General features: G+C 42.0%; 3 protein-coding genes across 3 annotated transcripts; 2 read left to right on the top strand and 1 right to left on the bottom strand.

The window, feature by feature from the left end:
* The first annotated feature begins 647 nt into the window (after nucleotides 1-647).
* LOC115390022 (beta-galactosidase-like) lies at nucleotides 648-8,755 on the top strand. Its single transcript, XM_030093675.1, has 16 exons — nucleotides 648-817; nucleotides 1,287-1,456; nucleotides 2,840-2,990; nucleotides 3,613-3,673; nucleotides 3,765-3,859; nucleotides 3,976-4,156; nucleotides 5,445-5,503; nucleotides 5,588-5,709; nucleotides 5,926-5,966; nucleotides 6,057-6,169; nucleotides 6,319-6,393; nucleotides 6,512-6,601; nucleotides 6,698-6,811; nucleotides 6,981-7,112; nucleotides 7,252-7,491; nucleotides 8,101-8,755. Exons 1-16 carry the CDS (start codon nucleotides 761-763, stop codon nucleotides 8,356-8,358), a joined length of 1,959 nt encoding a protein of 652 aa, XP_029949535.1. The 5' UTR covers nucleotides 648-760; the 3' UTR covers nucleotides 8,359-8,755.
* Nucleotides 8,756-9,091: 336 nt separating this feature from the next.
* Nucleotides 9,092-12,967, top strand: LOC115390066 (claudin domain-containing protein 1-like). The gene is made up of 5 exons (XM_030093727.1): nucleotides 9,092-9,160; nucleotides 9,486-10,022; nucleotides 10,108-10,203; nucleotides 10,315-10,452; nucleotides 11,502-12,967. The coding sequence occupies exons 2-5, from the start codon at nucleotides 9,728-9,730 to the stop codon at nucleotides 11,717-11,719; spliced, it is 747 nt and encodes a 248-aa protein (XP_029949587.1). The 5' UTR covers nucleotides 9,092-9,160; nucleotides 9,486-9,727; the 3' UTR covers nucleotides 11,720-12,967.
* Nucleotides 12,968-13,041: 74 nt separating this feature from the next.
* LOC115390048 (N-acyl-aromatic-L-amino acid amidohydrolase (carboxylate-forming) B-like) lies at nucleotides 13,042-19,037 on the bottom strand. The gene is made up of 8 exons (XM_030093707.1): nucleotides 18,832-19,037; nucleotides 18,649-18,745; nucleotides 16,178-16,404; nucleotides 15,892-16,084; nucleotides 15,513-15,606; nucleotides 15,310-15,417; nucleotides 14,993-15,105; nucleotides 13,042-14,881 (listed from the first exon to the last, which is right to left on the bottom strand). The coding sequence occupies exons 3-8, from the start codon at nucleotides 16,402-16,404 to the stop codon at nucleotides 14,687-14,689; spliced, it is 930 nt and encodes a 309-aa protein (XP_029949567.1). The 5' UTR covers nucleotides 18,649-18,745; nucleotides 18,832-19,037; the 3' UTR covers nucleotides 13,042-14,686.

The following is a 19,037-nucleotide window of genomic DNA, read 5'->3' as shown; positions in this document are numbered from 1 at the left end:
AAGTTTGAACAATTAACAGTGATTTGTGTCAGCAGTTCAGGAAATAAGGAATTTTGCTTCACAGGTGTGTGACATACGTATCTTGTTTGCTTCTGACTCTGGGAACACTTGGTAAACATATTCCCGAGGACCTCATGGGTCTGGACGTTTCATATGCTACGAGTAAATCTGCGATGAGCCCAAGACCTTTAAAATGTTTAAATACAACAATTAGGTTTTCAAAGTCAACCTTTGATACATGGGCAGCAGTAGTCAATATAACTACCCTTACCAGAAATTTCAACTTTTTAACAAGCAAGACTTATAGTTTTCACCCATTAACGATCTCTGACTAAACTGGGTAATCCTGCCACACTTTGAGAAACTCTGTACAAATTCTTAGATGTGATGGGTTTTTCTTTTTATAACAATTTCCTGAAAAAAAAATATTTCTAAGGTTGCATTTAGTCAACATGACAGTGGACATGGAAACAATCAATACAGCTTCATACTTGAAGAAATAATTGAAATGTAAATTTATCATAAATTAAAGAAGAAAAAGAAGAATGGAGCATTCCCGCCCCCTGCTGGCTAAAGTGAGTATTGCAGCTAGTCGGCCAGTCACATGATTTCACTTCCGCAACTCATGACACCCCTTTTCAAAACATCCCAGCTCACTCAGGGAAGTGGACCCAGACCTCAGGGCTGAATGCCGGATCCCTGAGTCCCCTGTCGGTGTTGTGGTTGATCCGCCGCTGCGGGACTCCCGTGAGGACTCATCATGTCTGAGCTGAGAGTCTGCAGCGTGCTGCTGCTCCTGATGCTGTTTGGACAATCTGTGAGTAAATCCTCTTCCAGTACAAGCTCCACTTCTTCTGCATGATGCACATATAAATGCGGCTTTGACTTTCTTTTTACTAACTCTAAACCAAATATTAAACAAGAGATTTTGGTCCGTCGTCTTACGTTATCACACAATATCACACAATATCACAAAAACTTCCTCAATTTAATCTGTTTCCTTTCATACAGTAGAATAGATGATCAGGTAATCTATGCCTGTCGTTTCTCCAGTTTCTGTTTTAAAATATTGACCTGAACTCACCAACACATGTTTTGTTGTATTCGTCATGTTTTATTGTGACTTTATTGTCAACCTTCAGTCAGCAGAGCAGTTTTTCATGTCTGAGTGGCTGAAATGACCTGCTGCTGTCAGCCCTGCTCTATAAAAAACACTCAGCTGGTTTAGGCTGGTGTAGGCAGGACATGATCACTACTTGAAACATTTCTGCTGTGTTGAACTGCAGTTTGGGGCAACACCGTCATTCAGCGTGGACTACCAGGATGACTGCTTCCGTAAAGATGGAGAGAAGTTTCGATACATATCGGGAAGCATCCACTACAGCAGGATCCCCAGAGTCTACTGGAAAGACCGGCTGCTCAAGATGTACATGGCCGGACTGAACGCCATCCAGACGTGAGTCAACTTCCTCTCTTTTTCTGGGTTGGGGAGATTTTTTTCTGGTGACTGACGTGACTTGTGTTCAGATTGAAGATCTAATTTTGGTGGGGAAAAGGAGATTATGGAACTGAATGACTTCATTTAACCAGAGTAGCATGCTTCATCTGAGTGAGGATGTTATAAAACAATATAAAGACAACAGGATGGTGATGATTTACTGTAAACACAGGTCGAGTTTAGATGCAGGGATGTGGCCACATTTATCTTTTGTAAAGCTTCAAGAATGTGTGCAAGAAATGATGTAGATGCAGAAAATGGCATGTACAAGATTTTGTCCTTAATGGAGTAAAAATGATCACCAATTTTAAGAAGACTAGTTGAACCATCCGCGCACATCTGCACTTGGCGGCCATCTTGCTACAGGCAGCTGGCTCATTGACAACACTGTGTTCATCTACTTGAACATCTATAAGTTGATCCGTTTTGGAGGATTTTTCAAACGTTTTGGTTTGTTGTAAGCTTAAGAGATATAGTTGAGAAAGTGCACACTTGTGAATAATTGAAACCTAAAGCACACTCTTGACTAGCACTGTTAAATGGTGAGGTGTGACAATGTGTTGGCGAACTTGGCGGCCATCTTGCTACAGGCAGCTGACGCGTTCACGCTGATAAAGCAGTGTGGCAGGAACTTTTTTGATTTGAAAAAAAAAAAAAAAGACAGACGAACACATACACTTATTTTCGGTAGCAAGCCTATCACGATGAAGGTATTTTTATCATCGTATTGTCGGCCGGGTGCTGGACTCGAACCAGCTTCCGCGACGAGACTCTTGGTCTCCAGAGGCGGTTCGTTGCCCTTAGACCACCGTATCTGCAGGCACACTACTTCCCAAAAAAGAGAAATTTATCATCGTCAATAACACGCGACGGCTGCGTTCCATTTATTGTATCCCCATCCTGTTGGATTCAAACAACTTGGGGATCGAGCCTTAAATCCACACCGACAATCTGACGGATGGCCAATAGCGGGCTCTAAGGCACCGTCCCACCACACACCACATGAGCTTCAATGACACATGAAATAAGTTCATACAAATTTAATCATACATTACAGATTTTGCCATTTCAATGGATATTTGTTTTTACAGGGCCACGATAATTATTATACAGGTAATAACCAGTAAAGTTCTGTCTTTTTTTTTTCTCATTAACTTTTTTAAATTGCATTTCAACAACAGTAATACAACAAACCAGCGTACACACAGTGTCCCACACCAAATGCAAAGCAAAAACCAAATATCCACAAGCTGAATATTAATGTCTATAACCTCTTGTATGTATGAAAGCGCATTATGGATAAGAAATAGATAATAGTGACACTTCACTTCCACCTTGCAGGTACATTCCCTGGAACTATCATGAAGACTTTCCGGGCCAATACCGTTTCAGTGGAGACAGAGATCTGGAGCATTTTCTTCAGCTGGCCCAGGATGTGGGATTACTGGTCATCCTTCGGCCCGGACCCTACATCTGTGCAGAGTGGGACATGGTGAGAGAGGATCTCTGCCCTTGCACGGCCCAAATATACTCACCTATACCAAGAAATGAACTCGGGGCTAAAATGAAAACCACAGTAACAATGAGCTTTGCAGAACACTTACAGTATAAAAACCATACACCAATCGATGCCATATAATAATAAATACGATAGATACCAGGGCATGTGAGTAGTTTATTGCATTTTTGGAGGCAGTACAATTCAAACATATAGAGAGAAATTGGCATGTATCAGAATCAGATCAGAATGTTTTGACATTTCCCTGCATTTTGCAGTGTAAAAATCATGTCTTTTCAAAAGTCATATATTTTTCTTGACAAATTTACCTTCTCTGTGTTTTGTAAAAATATGTTTATTTATATGTGAACATTTTCATGTTATTTTGTCCTTCTTCAGTCACTGTGTTTCGGCTGTAAATGAACCCTGATCTTAAGCATTTCCTTCACAGACAGCTCTGAGTTTAATTAGTTGTGGAGCTTAAAGATTTTCTGCTGTATGAATCAAATACATCTGGCATTTTTTCATAGTTACATTTTCATTAGAATTATACTTGGGTTGTTCTCTGGCATGTTTGATTCGTTGTCTTATTGTTTGTGTCGTTGTGCTTCCACAGGGTGGTCTGCCTGCGTGGCTGCTTCAGAAGAAAGATATTGTGCTGAGATCCTCGGACCCAGGTGGCAAATAGAAAACAAAGGTTATGAGTGAAATAATGCACATATCATGCTAGTGCATAAACAGAAATATGTATATATATATTTTTTGTAGATTACCTTGCAGCTGTAGATAAGTGGATGGGGAAGCTGCTGCCCATGATGAAGCCTTATCTCTATCAGAACGGAGGTCCCATCATCTCTGTGCAGGCGAGTGTGGAGCCATGGAGCCATTTTTGTGGATTTGGTTGTGCTTGTGTTTCAACACAGTATCAAATCCTAAAAAAAAATAAAAAAATTAATTTGGATTGTCCTGTTTTTGGCAGGTGGAGAATGAATATGGCAGTTACTTCGCCTGTGACTACAACTACATGCGTCACCTGACCCGGCTGTTCCGGTCTCACCTGGGAGAGGAGGTGGTGCTGTTCACTACAGACGGAGCCGGGCGCAGCTTCCTCAAATGTGGCTCAATACAAGACCTCTATGCCACTGTGGACTTTGGGCCAGGTGGGCAAAAATGTTTATTTTATTATGTATCATATAGATTTGTGAAAAGGATTTGATCTTACAATCCTCAAGTTTCAGCACACTTCTTGCCAGAGACTGCTTTCGATCGTGGTAACAGACTGAGTCCAACCCTTGACATATCTTCAGTTGTGCACCTCAACTTCATTGAGTGTTTTGGCCATTTATCACAATACGCTCTCTGTTGAGGAAGGCCCACCACAGGCTGATCAGTGTGTGGACAGGTTGGTTCCTCCCTCTTTCACCTTGGGGCCCAGACAGGACCCTTCCTCTTCATCCACAGCCAGTGACTGCTTCTTTCTGCTGTGTTGGCCCGGGCTTTGATGGTTTTCCTCTGTATCGGCGAACTAATACCAAAGTCTTTGAGGAGTTTTATGATGGAGTGGCCTACGAAGCCTCTACAGTCTACAGTCTACTTCGATTGGCCACACCTCAGCCTTCCAACCTCTTTCTGCATCTTCAGCCACTCGATCAGCATAAGAAAGCTTTTTCCGTTCAAAGCCCCCCCCCCCCCCCCCCCCCCCCCCATGTGCTTGAGTGAAGCTTGTACTGAGCACAGAGGGCAGGCTGGATCTGGGCCCATCCAGAGATGTAAGTCAGTGGGAGTAGGCAGGACATCACATGTTGCTCTGATAATGAAGCTCAACACATTTGACTCCAATCAGCCACTGCAGCAGTTGGAGTCCATTTTCTCCCTGTGGCCAGAGTCGGTGCAACTGCCCTTACCACAGGGTCCCGACATTCTGTGAGTGTCATCTCCAGTCTTGTCTTAGCACTCTTGTATTCTTCGACCAGACTGCAAATGGGCAATGCCAGGGCACCCCTCCCATACAGCCCAGTGCTACTACTCAGGCACCTTGGCAGCCCAAGCCACTTCCTCACCTGAGTGTTCACCAGTCTTTCAAGCCGTTTGGCCTGCGAAAGACTCAGCTCATACATTACAATTGGCAAAATAAGTTGGGGCAGTCAACAAAATTGGAAGCAAGCGCTTCAGCTTTCCAGGCAGGACAGTGCTGTTAATCTGCTTGATTTGTCCTTGATTGTATTCTTGCTGAGGTCCTGCTCCTGCATTGTTTGAAAAAGTTTCCATATATATGTTGTCATAACTTTGTATTTTGTTATAAATGTACCATGAAATGGGATTCATTAATGGGTGAGGTCCAGCTGTTGGACTGTCTGTTTGCTCTGACTTGGTGTCACGTTATATTAGTCAGGGCTGATCAGGAAGTTGCACAAATAAAAGTGTGCTTTGTGCTTTCTGTCCTTCCAGGTGGTAATGTGACTGCAGCCTTCAGCGCACAGCGATACGCTGAACCTCACGGACCTCTGGCAAGCATCGCCCTCGCTCCTTTTAGAAAAAAAAATCTTAGGCTTCATCTATAAACTTTCATAATGTTGCGTCTTCTGTCACAGGTGAACTCTGAGTTTTACACCGGCTGGCTGGACAACTGGGGCTCTCGTCACTCTGTAGTGTCGTCTGCTGTAGTGGCCAAGTCCCTCAGCAAGATGCTGGCCATGGGGGCCAATGTCAACATGTGAGTCTGCAGACATGTCTGTCGCTGAAGAGCTGCTTTCAGCTTAACGCCGTAATGAACAGAGTTGAACTGCTGGGCGGACGGCAGGTTAGAAAATGCAAACTCCACACAGAAAGGTGGTAACAACAGCATTTTTCCCAGTCCTGTTAGGGTTAGCTCATGTCTTGTTGTTGTTCAAACATCATTTCTATCGATCTGTGATTCCTCCTCTGGCAGGTATATGTTCATTGGAGGAACAAACTTTGGATACTGGAACGGTGAGCGGTTGAATGTCAGTGTCTGAAGCGTTGACACTCCAGAGACTGATCGGCTGACCTGACTCTCTCTCTCTCTCCTCGTGTCTTCAGGTGCTGGAGGTAAATACAGCTCTCAGCCCACCAGCTACGACTACGACGCCCCGCTCACAGAGGCGGGAGACCTCACCGAGAAATACTTTGCCATCCGTGAAGTGATCAAAATGGTACGGAAACAAGTCCAGTGTGAGAGTGACAGTATAGACCCCTGTGTGTGTACACCACATAAACCGCTTATTCTCATAAAGCCAGAGTCTTATTTTTATTTGTTTTTTTTTAATCATCTTAAAGAACTGATGTGTGTTTGCTGAAATAGTACCGTGAGATCCCAGAGGGGCCGATACCACCGACAACCCCAAAATATGCATACGGACCAGTTAAAATGAAGAAGGTACATGATCAAACGTCTCTGTGTCTCTATGATGTCTTGAAATTCTGAATGATCTCAAATGCTTTTTTTTAATCTGAAGATTTTCTACATTTGACTTGTGAACTCGTGCCGCCTGCAGCTCCAGACGCTGACCGACGCCCTGGAGGTGCTGTCTTATTCAGGGCCTGTGAGAAGCATCTATCCTCAGACTTTCATCGACTTAGATCAGGTATTTCGTCAAGTTGTTTATCGTCTGTCTTATCCTGTCGTCTTATCCCTTCAGTAATGTGTTTGGTAACTTGATGGACGTCTCTCTGGGCTCCAGAAATTTGGTTACGTTCTCTACAGAACCACTCTGCCGATGAACTGCAGCTCGCCCACGCCACTGGCTTCTCCGCTGAACGGCGTTCATGACAGGGCGTATGTGTCGGTCAATGGGGTAAGTCTGATTGTTTCCCATCAGCTGCTAAATGCAAATGCACTACCTTATTATCATCTTATTATTATCTTTTTCTTCTGGAAATCGTTTGTGACGAAGAGAAAAGTCAGATACTGTTGGACTGAAGAGAAATGATGACCATATAGCTCCGTGTTCATGTCCTCTCCAGGTTGCTGTGGGGATTCTTGAGAGGAACACTGCCATCATGATCAATGTGACGGGGAAGGCCGGCAGTCAGGTGGACATACTGGTGGAGAATATGGGCCGAATCAACTACGGGAAAAACATCAACGACTTCAAGGTTGTTGTTTTTTCCTTCATCTTATAACTAAAGTTGACAGAAAATCCTCACTTATATGTCAGAATCTAATGTTTTCTCTTCATTCTCTTCAATTAATGTCAAATATAAGCTGATTTGAGCTTTTATTTTCTTCTCACAGGGTTTGGTGTCTAATATGACTCTGGGAAAGGACCTGCTCACCGGCTGGAGCATGTACAGTCTCAGTATCGATGACGCTGTCAGTCAGGGCCTTCTCGGGGAAAAAGAAGCCACGCTGAGAGATCCCCCTCCGCCCGCTGGACTCTCCCCTCCAGCCTTCTACGGGGGAAGCTTTGTCATTCCTGACGGCATTCCCGATCTCCCTCAGGACTCCTACGTCAAACTGCCCGGCTGGAAGAAGGTCCGTGAAGATTTCCTTTACATTTTCAATCAATCCGAAGATGTTGAAGAGCCAGAAAATCACATCAAAGCAGAGCTAGATGACTTGAGACAACAACTTCATACCAATTGTTCAGTTTTATTTTGTGTTTATGACTTCATATTTATTGATCCATGGACATGAAAACATTCAAAACACAATTTTGTCGAAAAATTATGTCACAGCAGCATAGAAAATGGCAAAAAGAATAATTACTGTATGATGTTAGTAGGAAACAAGAAAGAAAAGAGAATGCCATTTATTTTTAGAGAGAATGTTAATAAAAATGAATATTATCTGATGCACTATCCTGATATTATTCTGTAATGATAAGACAAGATGAGATAATGTGATAGATGTGATTCACACAATGCCACTACGACCACTCAGATTAGCACTTCCAGCTCAGGTGTCATCTGGTTCAGAACCAGTGAAGCTTTAAATATAGCTTAATTGTTGCTAAATCATCATCTTTCCCCTGTGTCTTTTATCTTCTTGAAGTGTTTTTTTTTATATATAAAACAATCAACTAAGCTTTAATATATATTATTTCTCAGTGTCATTGTTTTCTCTGAATTTTGTGATTTTCAGGGACAGATCTGGATCAATGGATTTAATTTAGGACGTTACTGGCCAGCTCGGGGCCCTCAGGTGACCCTTTTTGTGCCTGCCAACATCCTCAGTACGGCTGCACCCAACAACGTGACCGTCCTGGAGCTGGAAGGAGCTCCGTGCAGCTCCAAGCAGTCGTGCACCCTGGAGTTCACCACCACACCCATCCTGAACGCAACAGCTCCCTCTGATAATAAAGAGCACAGGAGGCTGTATGTTAAAGAGGATTTACTTTAACAATAAGGGAACTCTCCTCTCCAAAGAAATAAGTTTGAACTAAACTTATCAGTGTCTGAGTGCCAAATCTCACATGAATTTGTTGACTGTTTGATTTTTATGAAATGTATGTGTTGTGAATGAGGTTTTTAGAGGGATACCACTGATTGAATGTTTTTTTTTTTTAACCAAATGCAGGATTTTACCAAGACTTGAACAGAGGGTTTCTCTACCTCAATTATTTGCCATCACATTCAGCCTGTTTTTTCTTTCATTAAAGTGATTATTTCCATTTGCGTTTGAAGTTGTTCACACAATTGTGGGATTGTTGATCTGTAGCTTTGACTGATTTTGATAGTTGTTTTACATACACACTGAATCTGAATGTTGTGTATATTTTGTTACAATAAACATGATTGAACAAGACAAAGAAGACTTGCAAATGTGAAATATTCAAAGAAACAGATAGCAACTGGTCATACCTTTCTGAAACATGAGATGGGAAACTCGTTCAAAGAATTCTGTTTGATTTAAGCAATAATACATGTAAAAATGTGCAAACATGTGATAGTGAAGTCTTTTCACATGTCTTATCTTAAAAAGCATTCAGCAAGTTAAGAGTATGACTGATTATGTGCATGAAGCAGATCAAATACCGACTGGTTTCTCTTTGTAATCCACGTGTCTCACCACATGGTGGCAGCAACGTGCCGATCTGTTTTCACGTCATCTACTGAATTATGAGAGACGAAGAAGAAAATCTCCGTAGCGTAGAAGAAGATGATGGAGGCCTGTAGAGAATTTGCCGATCGGGAAAGTTAAGGTAATTCTGTGGAAACTTTTGTCCAGCATGTGTGTTGTATCAAAGTTTTGCTGAAATTTTGAAGGTTTAAAACATTTTTATGGCGATGTCGCTTTGCTCTACGAGCCGTAATTAGCCTGAAGTGGCTAATGAGTCGCTAACTTCCGTCAACATCTGTTCGAGCAGCCAGCTGCTCCAAACAGATGTGACCTCTTAAAATAACCACATATAAGTAACACCACACTACAGTTAATATCTGTCAAATAATATATGTAAATTATGTTGTGTTTTTAGACGACAGAAACAGGATAATACTGAGATGTGTGCTTTGTGTTTTTCCCTGCAGATCGTGAATGCCTGTGTGTTCGGACTAAACTGAGTGAAACACGATGCTCCCGAGACTCTTTAAACTGAACCTCCAGTAATCTTACAGGAATCATTAGACATGCCCCGATCCCAAAATATCAGGATTGTTTTTAACCATAAAACCTCAGGCTTCGTCCTTCAGAAGGAGTGAACGCCCAAAGTTTCATATCAGACAGCAGTTATTTGTTTGTTTGTTGTTGTTGTTGTTTTTCATTCGGGACCATGGTGGACAATCGGTACGCCACGGCTCTGGTGATCGGCTCGGTGCTGAGCCTGCTGGCCACGGTCTACCTCTCCGTGGCGGTGGGCACTCAGCACTGGTACCAGTACAGCAGCCCCGCGGTCAAGCAGAATGGCGACAACGTGACGGTGCTCAGGGAGGAGTTCATCAACGGAGAGTTCGAGGAGAGGAAGGTGTACAGCACCATGTTCCGCCTGAACGGCACCCTGGGGCTGTGGTGGAGGTGCATCCTGGTGCCTGTGCGACCCAGCCAGTCGCACTGGTTCAAGGAGCCAGGTATTACTGTGCACTTCCACACAGCTTTTAATACAAACACGAAAACACTCGAGTTCATTCTGTATCCCTTTGATATTCCCTGCAGACCCCAAGATGGAGACGCAGTGTGTGAGCTTCACTCTTCCTCAGCAGTTCAACACAAAGTTCAACCATGATAATGAAGAAGATCTTCTGAGAACCTGTGAGTTTGCTTCCATTCTACCTGTTGTTTCCAGATAGCTGATAAATGAATTGTTTCTGCGGTACGTACCTGCCAGTCGCTGTTTTCAGTCAGTCGTTGCTTGTTGTGTAGACCTGTGGAGGTGCCAGTTTCTCCTGCCCTTGGTGTCGCTGGCGCTGGTCTTCCTCAGTGGCCTTGTTGGGGTCTGCGCCTGCCTGTGTCGCAGCTTCACCCCCACTTTAGGTGTGGGAGTGCTTCATCTTCTTGCAGGTAAGAAAAATGGGTGCAAGGGTCTTCCTTTAGATTCATGGACTGTAGTAGTAAAGAAGGAAAAAAATCATTTCTATTTCCTGCAGATTTATGAATAAGATGCAGAACATAGTATTGGAGTGTAGAGTTTTATGCAAACATTGACATTATAATCAACTGTCCATCAAACAGACTTACAGTATCTCTCCTGGAGGAAGTTTTTGAGTTGTGAGAGAGGAAGATGCTCTGCTTGGATCTAAGATCACAAAGCTCTTAAATGTTTCCAGAGCAGAAAATGTGTATTACCCCAGTCCCCTGACACCCTTCTGATGTCGAAACTAAAGGTGTTGGTCTTTATAACTTGTTGTTTGAGGCATCTCACAAATGTACACAGTGGCAATAGTGTGCTGTATTTCTTAATATCCTTGCAACAGGAAGATCTGCAGCTCGGATTCAGGCTCTGTGGAGTTTTTATGTTCTCCCTGTGCTGTTGTGGAGTTTTTTTTTTTCCTTGTTATGTTTTCTTCCCTGAGTTCAAAAACATGTGTTTCAGGTCAAATAGCACCCTTAACATTGACTTGGACAAAGTAGAGTGGAAGATAGGAAGTATTGTGCTCTCTAATTACAATAGAGAGTGGGACAAAATGATAAATCCATATGAGCTCCTATTCTATGAACGCCCCATCAGATGTCTTGATTACCATTTCCCACATTGTTCTTCGATTTTAAAAGGGGGAAATCAGTCATTCTTAGTTGAAATGACTGCTACACCTCCTTATTCCAGCCACACGGTGGAGCCGTGGTCAGTGGTCGGGGTGGAGTCTGGGGCCAGGCCTTTCTGTGAGGAGTGTGTATGTACTCCCCTTCTATGGGCTTTGTCTGGGTTATCCATTGTACTTGCACACTCCAAAAAGTGAAGGGTTCTCAAGGGAACTCTCTTTTAATTTCAAAAGAGAGTTTGAGAATATATTTTCTGATCTCTAAAGAGAAGCTCGTACCTCTCCTTGCTTCTGAGCTGTTGGCACAGTTCACCTCCTCTCCACAAACTGATCCAGCCTCCCTCTCGCCAGGCCTGTGCTCCCTGGGGTCCGTCTGCTGCTTTCTGGCCGGAGTGGATTTACTCCACCAGTTTTCCCCGCCGGAGGACGTGGAGGGCTCGCTGGGCTGGTCTCTCTACCTCGCTCTCATCTCCTTCCCTCTGCAGATGATGGCAGCCGCTCTGTTCCTGTGGGCGGCCAGGAGCCACCGCAAGAATTACACCCGCATGACGGCCTACAGGGTGGCCTGAAGGAGCGGGGTGGCTCTCAGGCGTCGTATTTAAAAGCGGGTCTCTTTAGAAATTGTTCTCTGGTTTAAGGAGGATGTAGGTAGTATCAGATGTACTAGTTGTAGTTTGTCACTACTCTGCGTCAGTCTATTAGATGAAAATCTTAGACACTTAAAGGCAGGAATAAACTCATCATCAGCATAAGCTCTCATGAATGAGGCTTTTATACTTTATCTCATCTTTGCTTTTCAGCATCTCTGACTTTTATCTTACCCAAAGCATGTTTTTATGATAAGGAGTTATTGATGGTTTGTAATTTCTGGTGTCAAGTGTGTTTCTGTGCAGTACTTTTCTTCTTTTTTTTTTGGCCTTGTTTTTAGTTGCCACCTCTTCTGGAGCTGCTCACCACATTGCCCTTAACTCACTTTCACATTGTAAACTTGCACTGTCACATATTTAAGACCTGGAATTATCCAAGTCCTAGTAGCTTTCTCTTATTAATGCATGAAAAATCCTGAACAGGCCTTTGTTGTTGTTGTTGTTGTTTTTTTGTCTTTTGTTCTGTCCACTTGTTGCATCATCTTTAAATATCAAGCCGTCGCTGTGCATGCCTCTCAAAGCTGACATTTCCATCCTCTGTGGTAATTGTTGATTTTACTCCGCGGTAGATGCTGCCTAAATGTCATGAAATGTCGATCACTAAAATTGTAACCACTCATTTTTCATCTTCACCCTTTGTTGATAGATCTCATGCGTAGACACACCGTTGAGTTGAATGTTACGCCAACCGAGGAAACTTGTGACCTTCAGCCCAAAACTGTACTACTGCCTTTTTACTAGACACATTTCTTAGTTTGAATATTTCCAGGTAGCTGAAACGTTGTTGCTTAACGGACTGATTTGGTGTTCTGTGTTGGTTTAAGCCTTCTAAATGTTTGTTAGTAATATCTAATAGTTTCAAGGAGATATTTCTTAATGAAAACTAAATCTGAAAGAATGTCTTCAACTGTAAATTCTTGTCAAGTGACGTCTTTACTCTTTATTTTAGTCTAGAAAATGGAACTGAATATGCTCCTGTTTGTGTGGAAAAATGTCCAGAGTGGCTCATTCTGAAGAAGAATAGAAGCTGTGATATTTAAGTGTCACAAAGTAAAATGACATGCATCCTCTCTCCTCTGATGCGTGGAAACTTGGCCTTTTGTAACCGTTTCTATGTGTTCTGAAGCACAATTTGCTTGTTTCCGTGTTAATAAATTTGACACTTGCTGACTTTTATCTGCCGGAAATGTTGTTATTGTAGTTTTGCTAAGGATTGTAACTCAAACAATAAAACACAGGCAGGGTTTATCATAACACAGGGTTACACTGTAAGCATTACAACACACTGCTTTTAGTTACTCATTTAAAATATGTTACTGGGAGAAAACAACAGAAACCACAGGTCATCAAACATATCTGAAGCCGCACGTTTTGACCTCAGAAGTGTGGCCTGATACTGGAACAAACGTAATTTCCTGTTTTGTTTTTTCAAATTTTGTAGAATCTCTGAAACTGCAGGTCAGACAAACTGAATAGGCTATGACAATAAAACATAGAAACAGATATGAGACATTTTGACTCAGTCAAAGTCCTAAGAAAATTACTTCTCAATGAATTGAGAAATCAGAAGAATTAAGTGCTATAAAAAAAAATCCTGGTGGAATCTTTTTGGACTTTATAGAAATGAAGTGAAAATGACCACACACCCCCAAACCTGACCAGTGAGCTACTGAGTGTTCTTATTTTACTGGTTTTACTTGAATAAAAGTCTAGTTGCTGTTAGTGCAGCTGAATCAGTTTAGAGACCAGTGTAACTGATTGAAGCCCAAAAAATAATTATTAGTTCAAATAAAATCCTGATGAAAAATCATCTTTTCTAATTTTACATCATGTTTCTGTACTGTCTATTTTGGTATTCACTGTATAAACTGATAACTTTATTTCAGTAAACTCCTGATGTTTCTTAACGCTGCTGACGGTGAAGGCAGAAACAAGATGTTTTGTGTTTAATTCACTCTGGAATTGAAGCAGTTTGGATTCCAACATAAGGCCTCACTGACTTCTATCTGAATGAAGGACTTTTACTCTCTGAGCCACTGTGTTGCAACTTTTCTCTCATTCTTCCTTCAGCTTGCTATGAAACTGCTACTGACCTTCCCTCCATGTGGACAATTTTACTGAGCATCTCTAGATCACTGATTACCAACCTTTTTCCCTGAAGCCAGATAAAGGCTCACTATTACCAAACTAAAGAAAGAGATTCTTTTTTAAAGTATATATAAAGCAGTTCTTAGTTTTCCAGGTCTGGCTCCCTGAGAAGGAGTCCCAGAGACAATGTTGGAAACCACTGATGCAGAAAACTGCTGGTCGGTAGTGTGTCTAATGATTACAGGAGTGTGTGTTCAATCTAACCAAGAGATTCACGAGGTTTATACTGCACGTGTACACTTACTTTAACATAAGCACACTTTAGTTTTCCTGATATTATCAAAAACACTCTTCAAGAAATAACTGACAGCGGGATTGTATTTATACATTTAATTATTTTGCAATTTTACATTGCAATCAAGCTTCAATGTTTTGTTTTGACTTGCCTTACGTAATAGAGCAAAAGATTAGTGATCAGGAATACAAATTCTATAAAATAGCAAAAAATATGTTTTTTTTTTGTAACTGAGATGGCCTGCAGTGTGATTCAGTCAAGGAAAAAATAAACTCTTCAGTGCTCCCAGTAGAAATTAGTCCTTAAAACTGTTGTACTACATCATAGGAAACATTTTTCTCAGTAAATCATTCACACACACACACACACACACACACACACACACACACCGTGTGCGTTTACTTATTTGCAGTGATTGGAACTTGTGTGCTGTATTCAAGTTTAATCTTCTGTGATCATAATTTAAAGGCTTTACAGTACGCTCTGGTCCTGTTCCCTCCGGACGCTCAGTTACTCTTCACACTCAGAGTTGGGATGGTCTTGGTAATTTTCCGAGCTAAATGGAAAGCAATCTTCTTCTCATAGTAGGCGCATTCATTCACAAAGAAAGGGTAGAGGGCGTCTCCCTCGTGCTTCACCGTCTCTCCGGAAAATGACAGGAATAATGGGTCTCCCGGCTGAAGGAGCTTGAAGTCATTATCCTGGAGCGAGGAATGCAAATGTGGCATTTAGTGTTTGTTATGAGATGCGAAACACAGGCATGTTTCCGGTGCATTGTCTGCAGGTGATGCCAGGCGTTTCCTATACGGTACCTGCAGTTTGGGGTGGATGGCTGCAGTCATTTCTCCGCTCACCGGGTCCCTTGGGTAGTCGATGCTTTTCACGAAGCTGTACACTTCAATGTCACCTCCTTCAAATGTACATCCTGTTTACAGGAAACAGTGTGAGAGGAGCTGGATCGCTGAAGAAAGTGTGAGTGGGGTCATCGATTGTTCACGTGTCAACTGACGATTTAATTAGTGCCGGAGCCATATGGTTTGTCTCACAACTTGAAAAAGTGAGAGTTAAACATCTGTTGACATTTCCATGAAGGACAGTAATTATTAACTTTCCCAGGACTGTTTCTTACCAGAGTTAAATTTCTCAATCCACTCCAGAGTGAGATCCACGGCCTTTTTCACCATGTTGAAGATATCTGCTCGGAGAACGCCGTTGGGTTGAGGACCAACCTCGATCGCTGCACAGAGAGACAGTTACCAGTCGTCTTAGTCTTGAAGCCATTTCAGAAATTCATGAGTTTAAGAAATCATGGATACAAATTCTCACACTTACAGAATCCATTTTTGCCCACTGAGTCTAAGGAGTAACAATCTGACAGTGATAAGTCCAGCTGAATTGCTGCCACAGGCACTGGAGCCATCTTTGTCTGAAAACCAAAGAGGTTTACTGTTACAGATTTATACAGAGAGCACAGCTATGTCCTGGGTTATAATTATTGAGTTGAGAATATAATTACACACACGATGAACTCATTCTTGACTGAATGTCGGGTCTCTTTTCTGGTTTTTTTATATAAAGATTCCACATGTACACACATAACCACGCAACATGCTAACACCAGGATCATGCTTTTTGAAGTTTAGTTCAACAATTCTCTTTAGAGTTTCGTTTATTGGCATCATTATCTTCTAATCTCAAATACATGTCTTACCTGGATGTATTTGAAAATGTGTGAAGGTAAGGCGCTGATTGAGTACATGATGATGGTCAGGCCCATGTTGGAGGTGGTGTTGTGAAGATCTACCAGCAGATCCACAGCGCTCTCGCTTCCTTTGGGCCCGATCTGAGCGTTCAGCTCCTGAGCTCGCCTCAGCTCATACGGCGTGGAGTCTGTTATGGGGGAGCTGGAGCCCAAACAGAACAGAAAAGATGTTTCACTGCAACACGTCGACACACCGTCTTTGAATGAGATGTAATGTAATTTCAGACCAACTCACCTCAGCAGAGCGCTTGTAAAACAGCGGTTGAGATCAGTGTCCGTGTATCTCTTGCAGACATCTACGGCTCGTGGATTCGACAGGACAGGGGTCACAGAAAGAGATCCCACCTTGTCCTGCTTCTGTCTCTGCATTTCTTTCACTATGTACACCCCCGTAAGCTCATTTCCATGCGTGCCGCCACAAATGGCGACCCTGGACAGAGGAGGCATAGAGAGGTGCTCCATCTGTAGCAAGACAAAAAAGAAAAGGCCAGAAAAAAATGACTTTCTTGTTTTTTAAGGAGCTTAATGTCCAGCGTCCGGCCAAAAACTGGTGTGAAAAGCGTTTGAAGGTTGTCGGAATGCAACAAGTTGGTCATTTGACTTAATAAGTGACCAAGTTGATTGGCTGTGAGAAGTCAGAGGTTAATCCCTCACAGTCTCTGCACCGAGATGAGTTCAGAGAAACTAACACAAGAATAAGCATTCTGAAAAGTTTAGAAAGCATGCTATGCAACTCTGCAAACTATAGTTGTTTGATTTTCTTGTCAATAATTATTTCTTATTCAGTCACAGAAATGTAAAAGTTGAGTCTGCACAATCACTTCAATATGGGAGGAAGGGACAGAGAACAGACAACAAATTGGTGGAGCTCCTCATTTATGACTTCTTCAGTTAACCATTTCTGGAGCCGACTGTGTGACCGCCATGAGCTCCACAGAAATGGAGAACAAACAAGTTGCGATCAAACCCTTAAAGAATACCCGAATGTAATTCACTGTGGAAAAAAAATCAAACCTATCAGAAAGGTTTTTTAAGTGTCTTTATTCATTTATATCTTTTTAAAACCACAAAAGTGAAAGATTCAGTACTATTATCTGCCATTTATTTATAATCAAGTCAGTGGGAAAAGTATTAAACTGAAAAAAATCTCATCTTTAATGACTTATGACTGAAAACAAGTCAGTGTTTATGTTGATAAATGAGGGGATTTTTCCATGCAAGTTACTGTTTTTTGCATATCCACAAACTCTACAGTGAAACTTAAACAGTCTGTCTTAAAAGCATTATAAAGGTAGACAAGTACATGCATTCTGCGATTGCGTTTAATTCTACGTTAGTTTTGGAGAAGCAGGAAGAAATGTGAAAGTTTATGAATATATTCAAATAACCGAGAAAGGCTACATAACTAAATACTGCTCATAGTTCACATGAGGACACTTTGGACTGTGTTTTGGCAGCTCTTGACCTTTGACATGGTTTTCGCCGACTTTGTTTTTCCTTCTCAAGATAAGTTCAATGCAAAGTGTTGATAATTATATAATAAATATTGGACAGAGGAAAAAGAAAATATGTGAGTAATAAAACACATTTGTGTTATTGTAACTTCTGCCATTCCAGTAACAGTCCGACAAAGAAACTACAGTGTTTTTTGTAATTAGCAGGCAAACGATATTGGAATTATGTTGGAGTGGTGAAACTTTCTTTTCGATTATTTACATTCCCGTCCTGCAGTAAACCTTGGAAACCACAGGGGATCATACATCTGTGAGCTCCTCAGAGGAAAGTCAGTCACTGTCCTCAATCAACCCTCTGTTTCCCTAAAACAATCCCGTTCAGAGGAATGTAAAACAGACAGCGCTCTCGCCTCACAGCCAGACGGCCATGGGTTCAAACGCTGACCGGGCCTTCCTGTGTGGAGTTGACGCGTTCCCCTCATGTGTGTTTGACCTGTGGTCATCTCCCCTGGGTGTATCCTGCTCTCACCCATAGTTAGCTGGGATTGACTCCTGCACAGGTCAAAGCTGTGAACGATAGATGTATAAACAAATGATGGACATGCTTTACTGCAGCTATTTATGTAAAACATGTATTTCTTAATTGGCAAAGACATTTTTTAAGCTGAAGGACATGGCTTTGTTACAGAATCTTACTGTTTTAGTGACAACATGCTCCACAGTTACAATGATCTGCTACATTTGAATCTAAAGTATCAGTGTCAACAGAATGCAGGCTATTAACGCACTAACCTCACACTGATTGAGAGGGTACAAACTTTCCCTGAGTAATGAATAAAACTATTGTCATGATATAAAACATGGGCTTGAGCGGCTCCATTGTTCTCACATAATGTTTAGCATGTCCCTGCATGCTTGCATATTCACTGCTGTGTGCACACCAACATAATGCTGCTTGAATGAGCCAGGAACTAAAAGCATGTGTGTGTCAGCAGTGTGGACAGCAGCTGTGAAAGAAGAGAAGCTGCAAGTCACAAGAAGGCATGCAAAACTGGAGCAGTGAGCAGAAGGCAATCACACAGAAGTTTGTGATTAACTTTTCAAGCCAAAACGCTCTGCGTCTCAGTGTTCTTTCAGTGGCATTTCTTCCCAACTGGTAAACACTTTCACCACAGCTCAGTTCTGCATTCAACCAAAGTTAAAATGACAACAAAATGTGTGCGTTTGACAAATGAAACAAGCCATGTCTTACCTTTCAGTCAATTCCCCGTTTAGTATTCACTGAACTTCAGCAACCTTTGAACTTAAAGGGGAAGTGGTGTCAGAAAAGCAATGCAGCATTTGTCAATCTGAAAGGAGAGCAGTGAAAGCAATTAATCACTGTCTAACACAAGCATGAGTGACTAAAGATAAGCTTCAGTACTAATCCACACACAGATGCAGAAGTTTTCTTCTTTTTTCTCCTGTTGACTGCTCTCTTCCTCATTTTTGTTTACTCTTTCTTGCTGCCCTCCTCCTTCTCTTACTCAGCTCAAATTTCAGGGAGTTACACATTTTGTGATGTAACAGGAACTCCCTCTCTGTTATGTTCCGCCAAACCAGCAGGAGCCACTCTGAGAGCCCTGTGGCCTGCGGTGCAGC

The sequence above is a fragment of the Salarias fasciatus genome, chromosome 6 (genome assembly GCF_902148845.1).
Source record: "Salarias fasciatus chromosome 6, fSalaFa1.1, whole genome shotgun sequence".
In the NCBI taxonomy this organism is placed as follows: Eukaryota; Metazoa; Chordata; class Actinopteri; order Blenniiformes; family Blenniidae; genus Salarias; species Salarias fasciatus.
This window is presented reverse-complemented; position numbering and strand designations above follow the sequence as displayed.

Excerpts from the sequence above, each read along its gene's own strand:
- LOC115390022 (XM_030093675.1), top strand. The coding sequence starts at position 761 with ATGTCTGAGCTGAGAGTCTGCAGCGTGCTGCTGCTCCTGATGCTGTTT. Across the intron at positions 5,967-6,056 it reads AAACTTTGGATACTGGAACG|GTGCTGGAGGTAAATACAGC; the intron begins GTGAGCGGTTGA and ends TCGTGTCTTCAG. Across the intron at positions 7,113-7,251 it reads AAAACATCAACGACTTCAAG|GGTTTGGTGTCTAATATGAC; the intron begins GTTGTTGTTTTT and ends TTCTTCTCACAG.
- LOC115390066 (XM_030093727.1), top strand. The coding sequence starts at position 9,728 with ATGGTGGACAATCGGTACGCCACGGCTCTGGTGATCGGCTCGGTGCTG. Across the intron at positions 10,023-10,107 it reads GCACTGGTTCAAGGAGCCAG|ACCCCAAGATGGAGACGCAG; the intron begins GTATTACTGTGC and ends TATTCCCTGCAG. Across the intron at positions 10,453-11,501 it reads AGTGCTTCATCTTCTTGCAG|GCCTGTGCTCCCTGGGGTCC; the intron begins GTAAGAAAAATG and ends CCCTCTCGCCAG.
- LOC115390048 (XM_030093707.1), bottom strand. The coding sequence starts at position 16,404 with ATGGAGCACCTCTCTATGCCTCCTCTGTCCAGGGTCGCCATTTGTGGC. Across the intron at positions 15,418-15,512 it reads AGTGGGCAAAAATGGATTCT|CGATCGAGGTTGGTCCTCAA; the intron begins GTAAGTGTGAGA and ends CTCTCTGTGCAG. Across the intron at positions 15,106-15,309 it reads GATTGAGAAATTTAACTCTG|GATGTACATTTGAAGGAGGT; the intron begins GTAAGAAACAGT and ends TCCTGTAAACAG.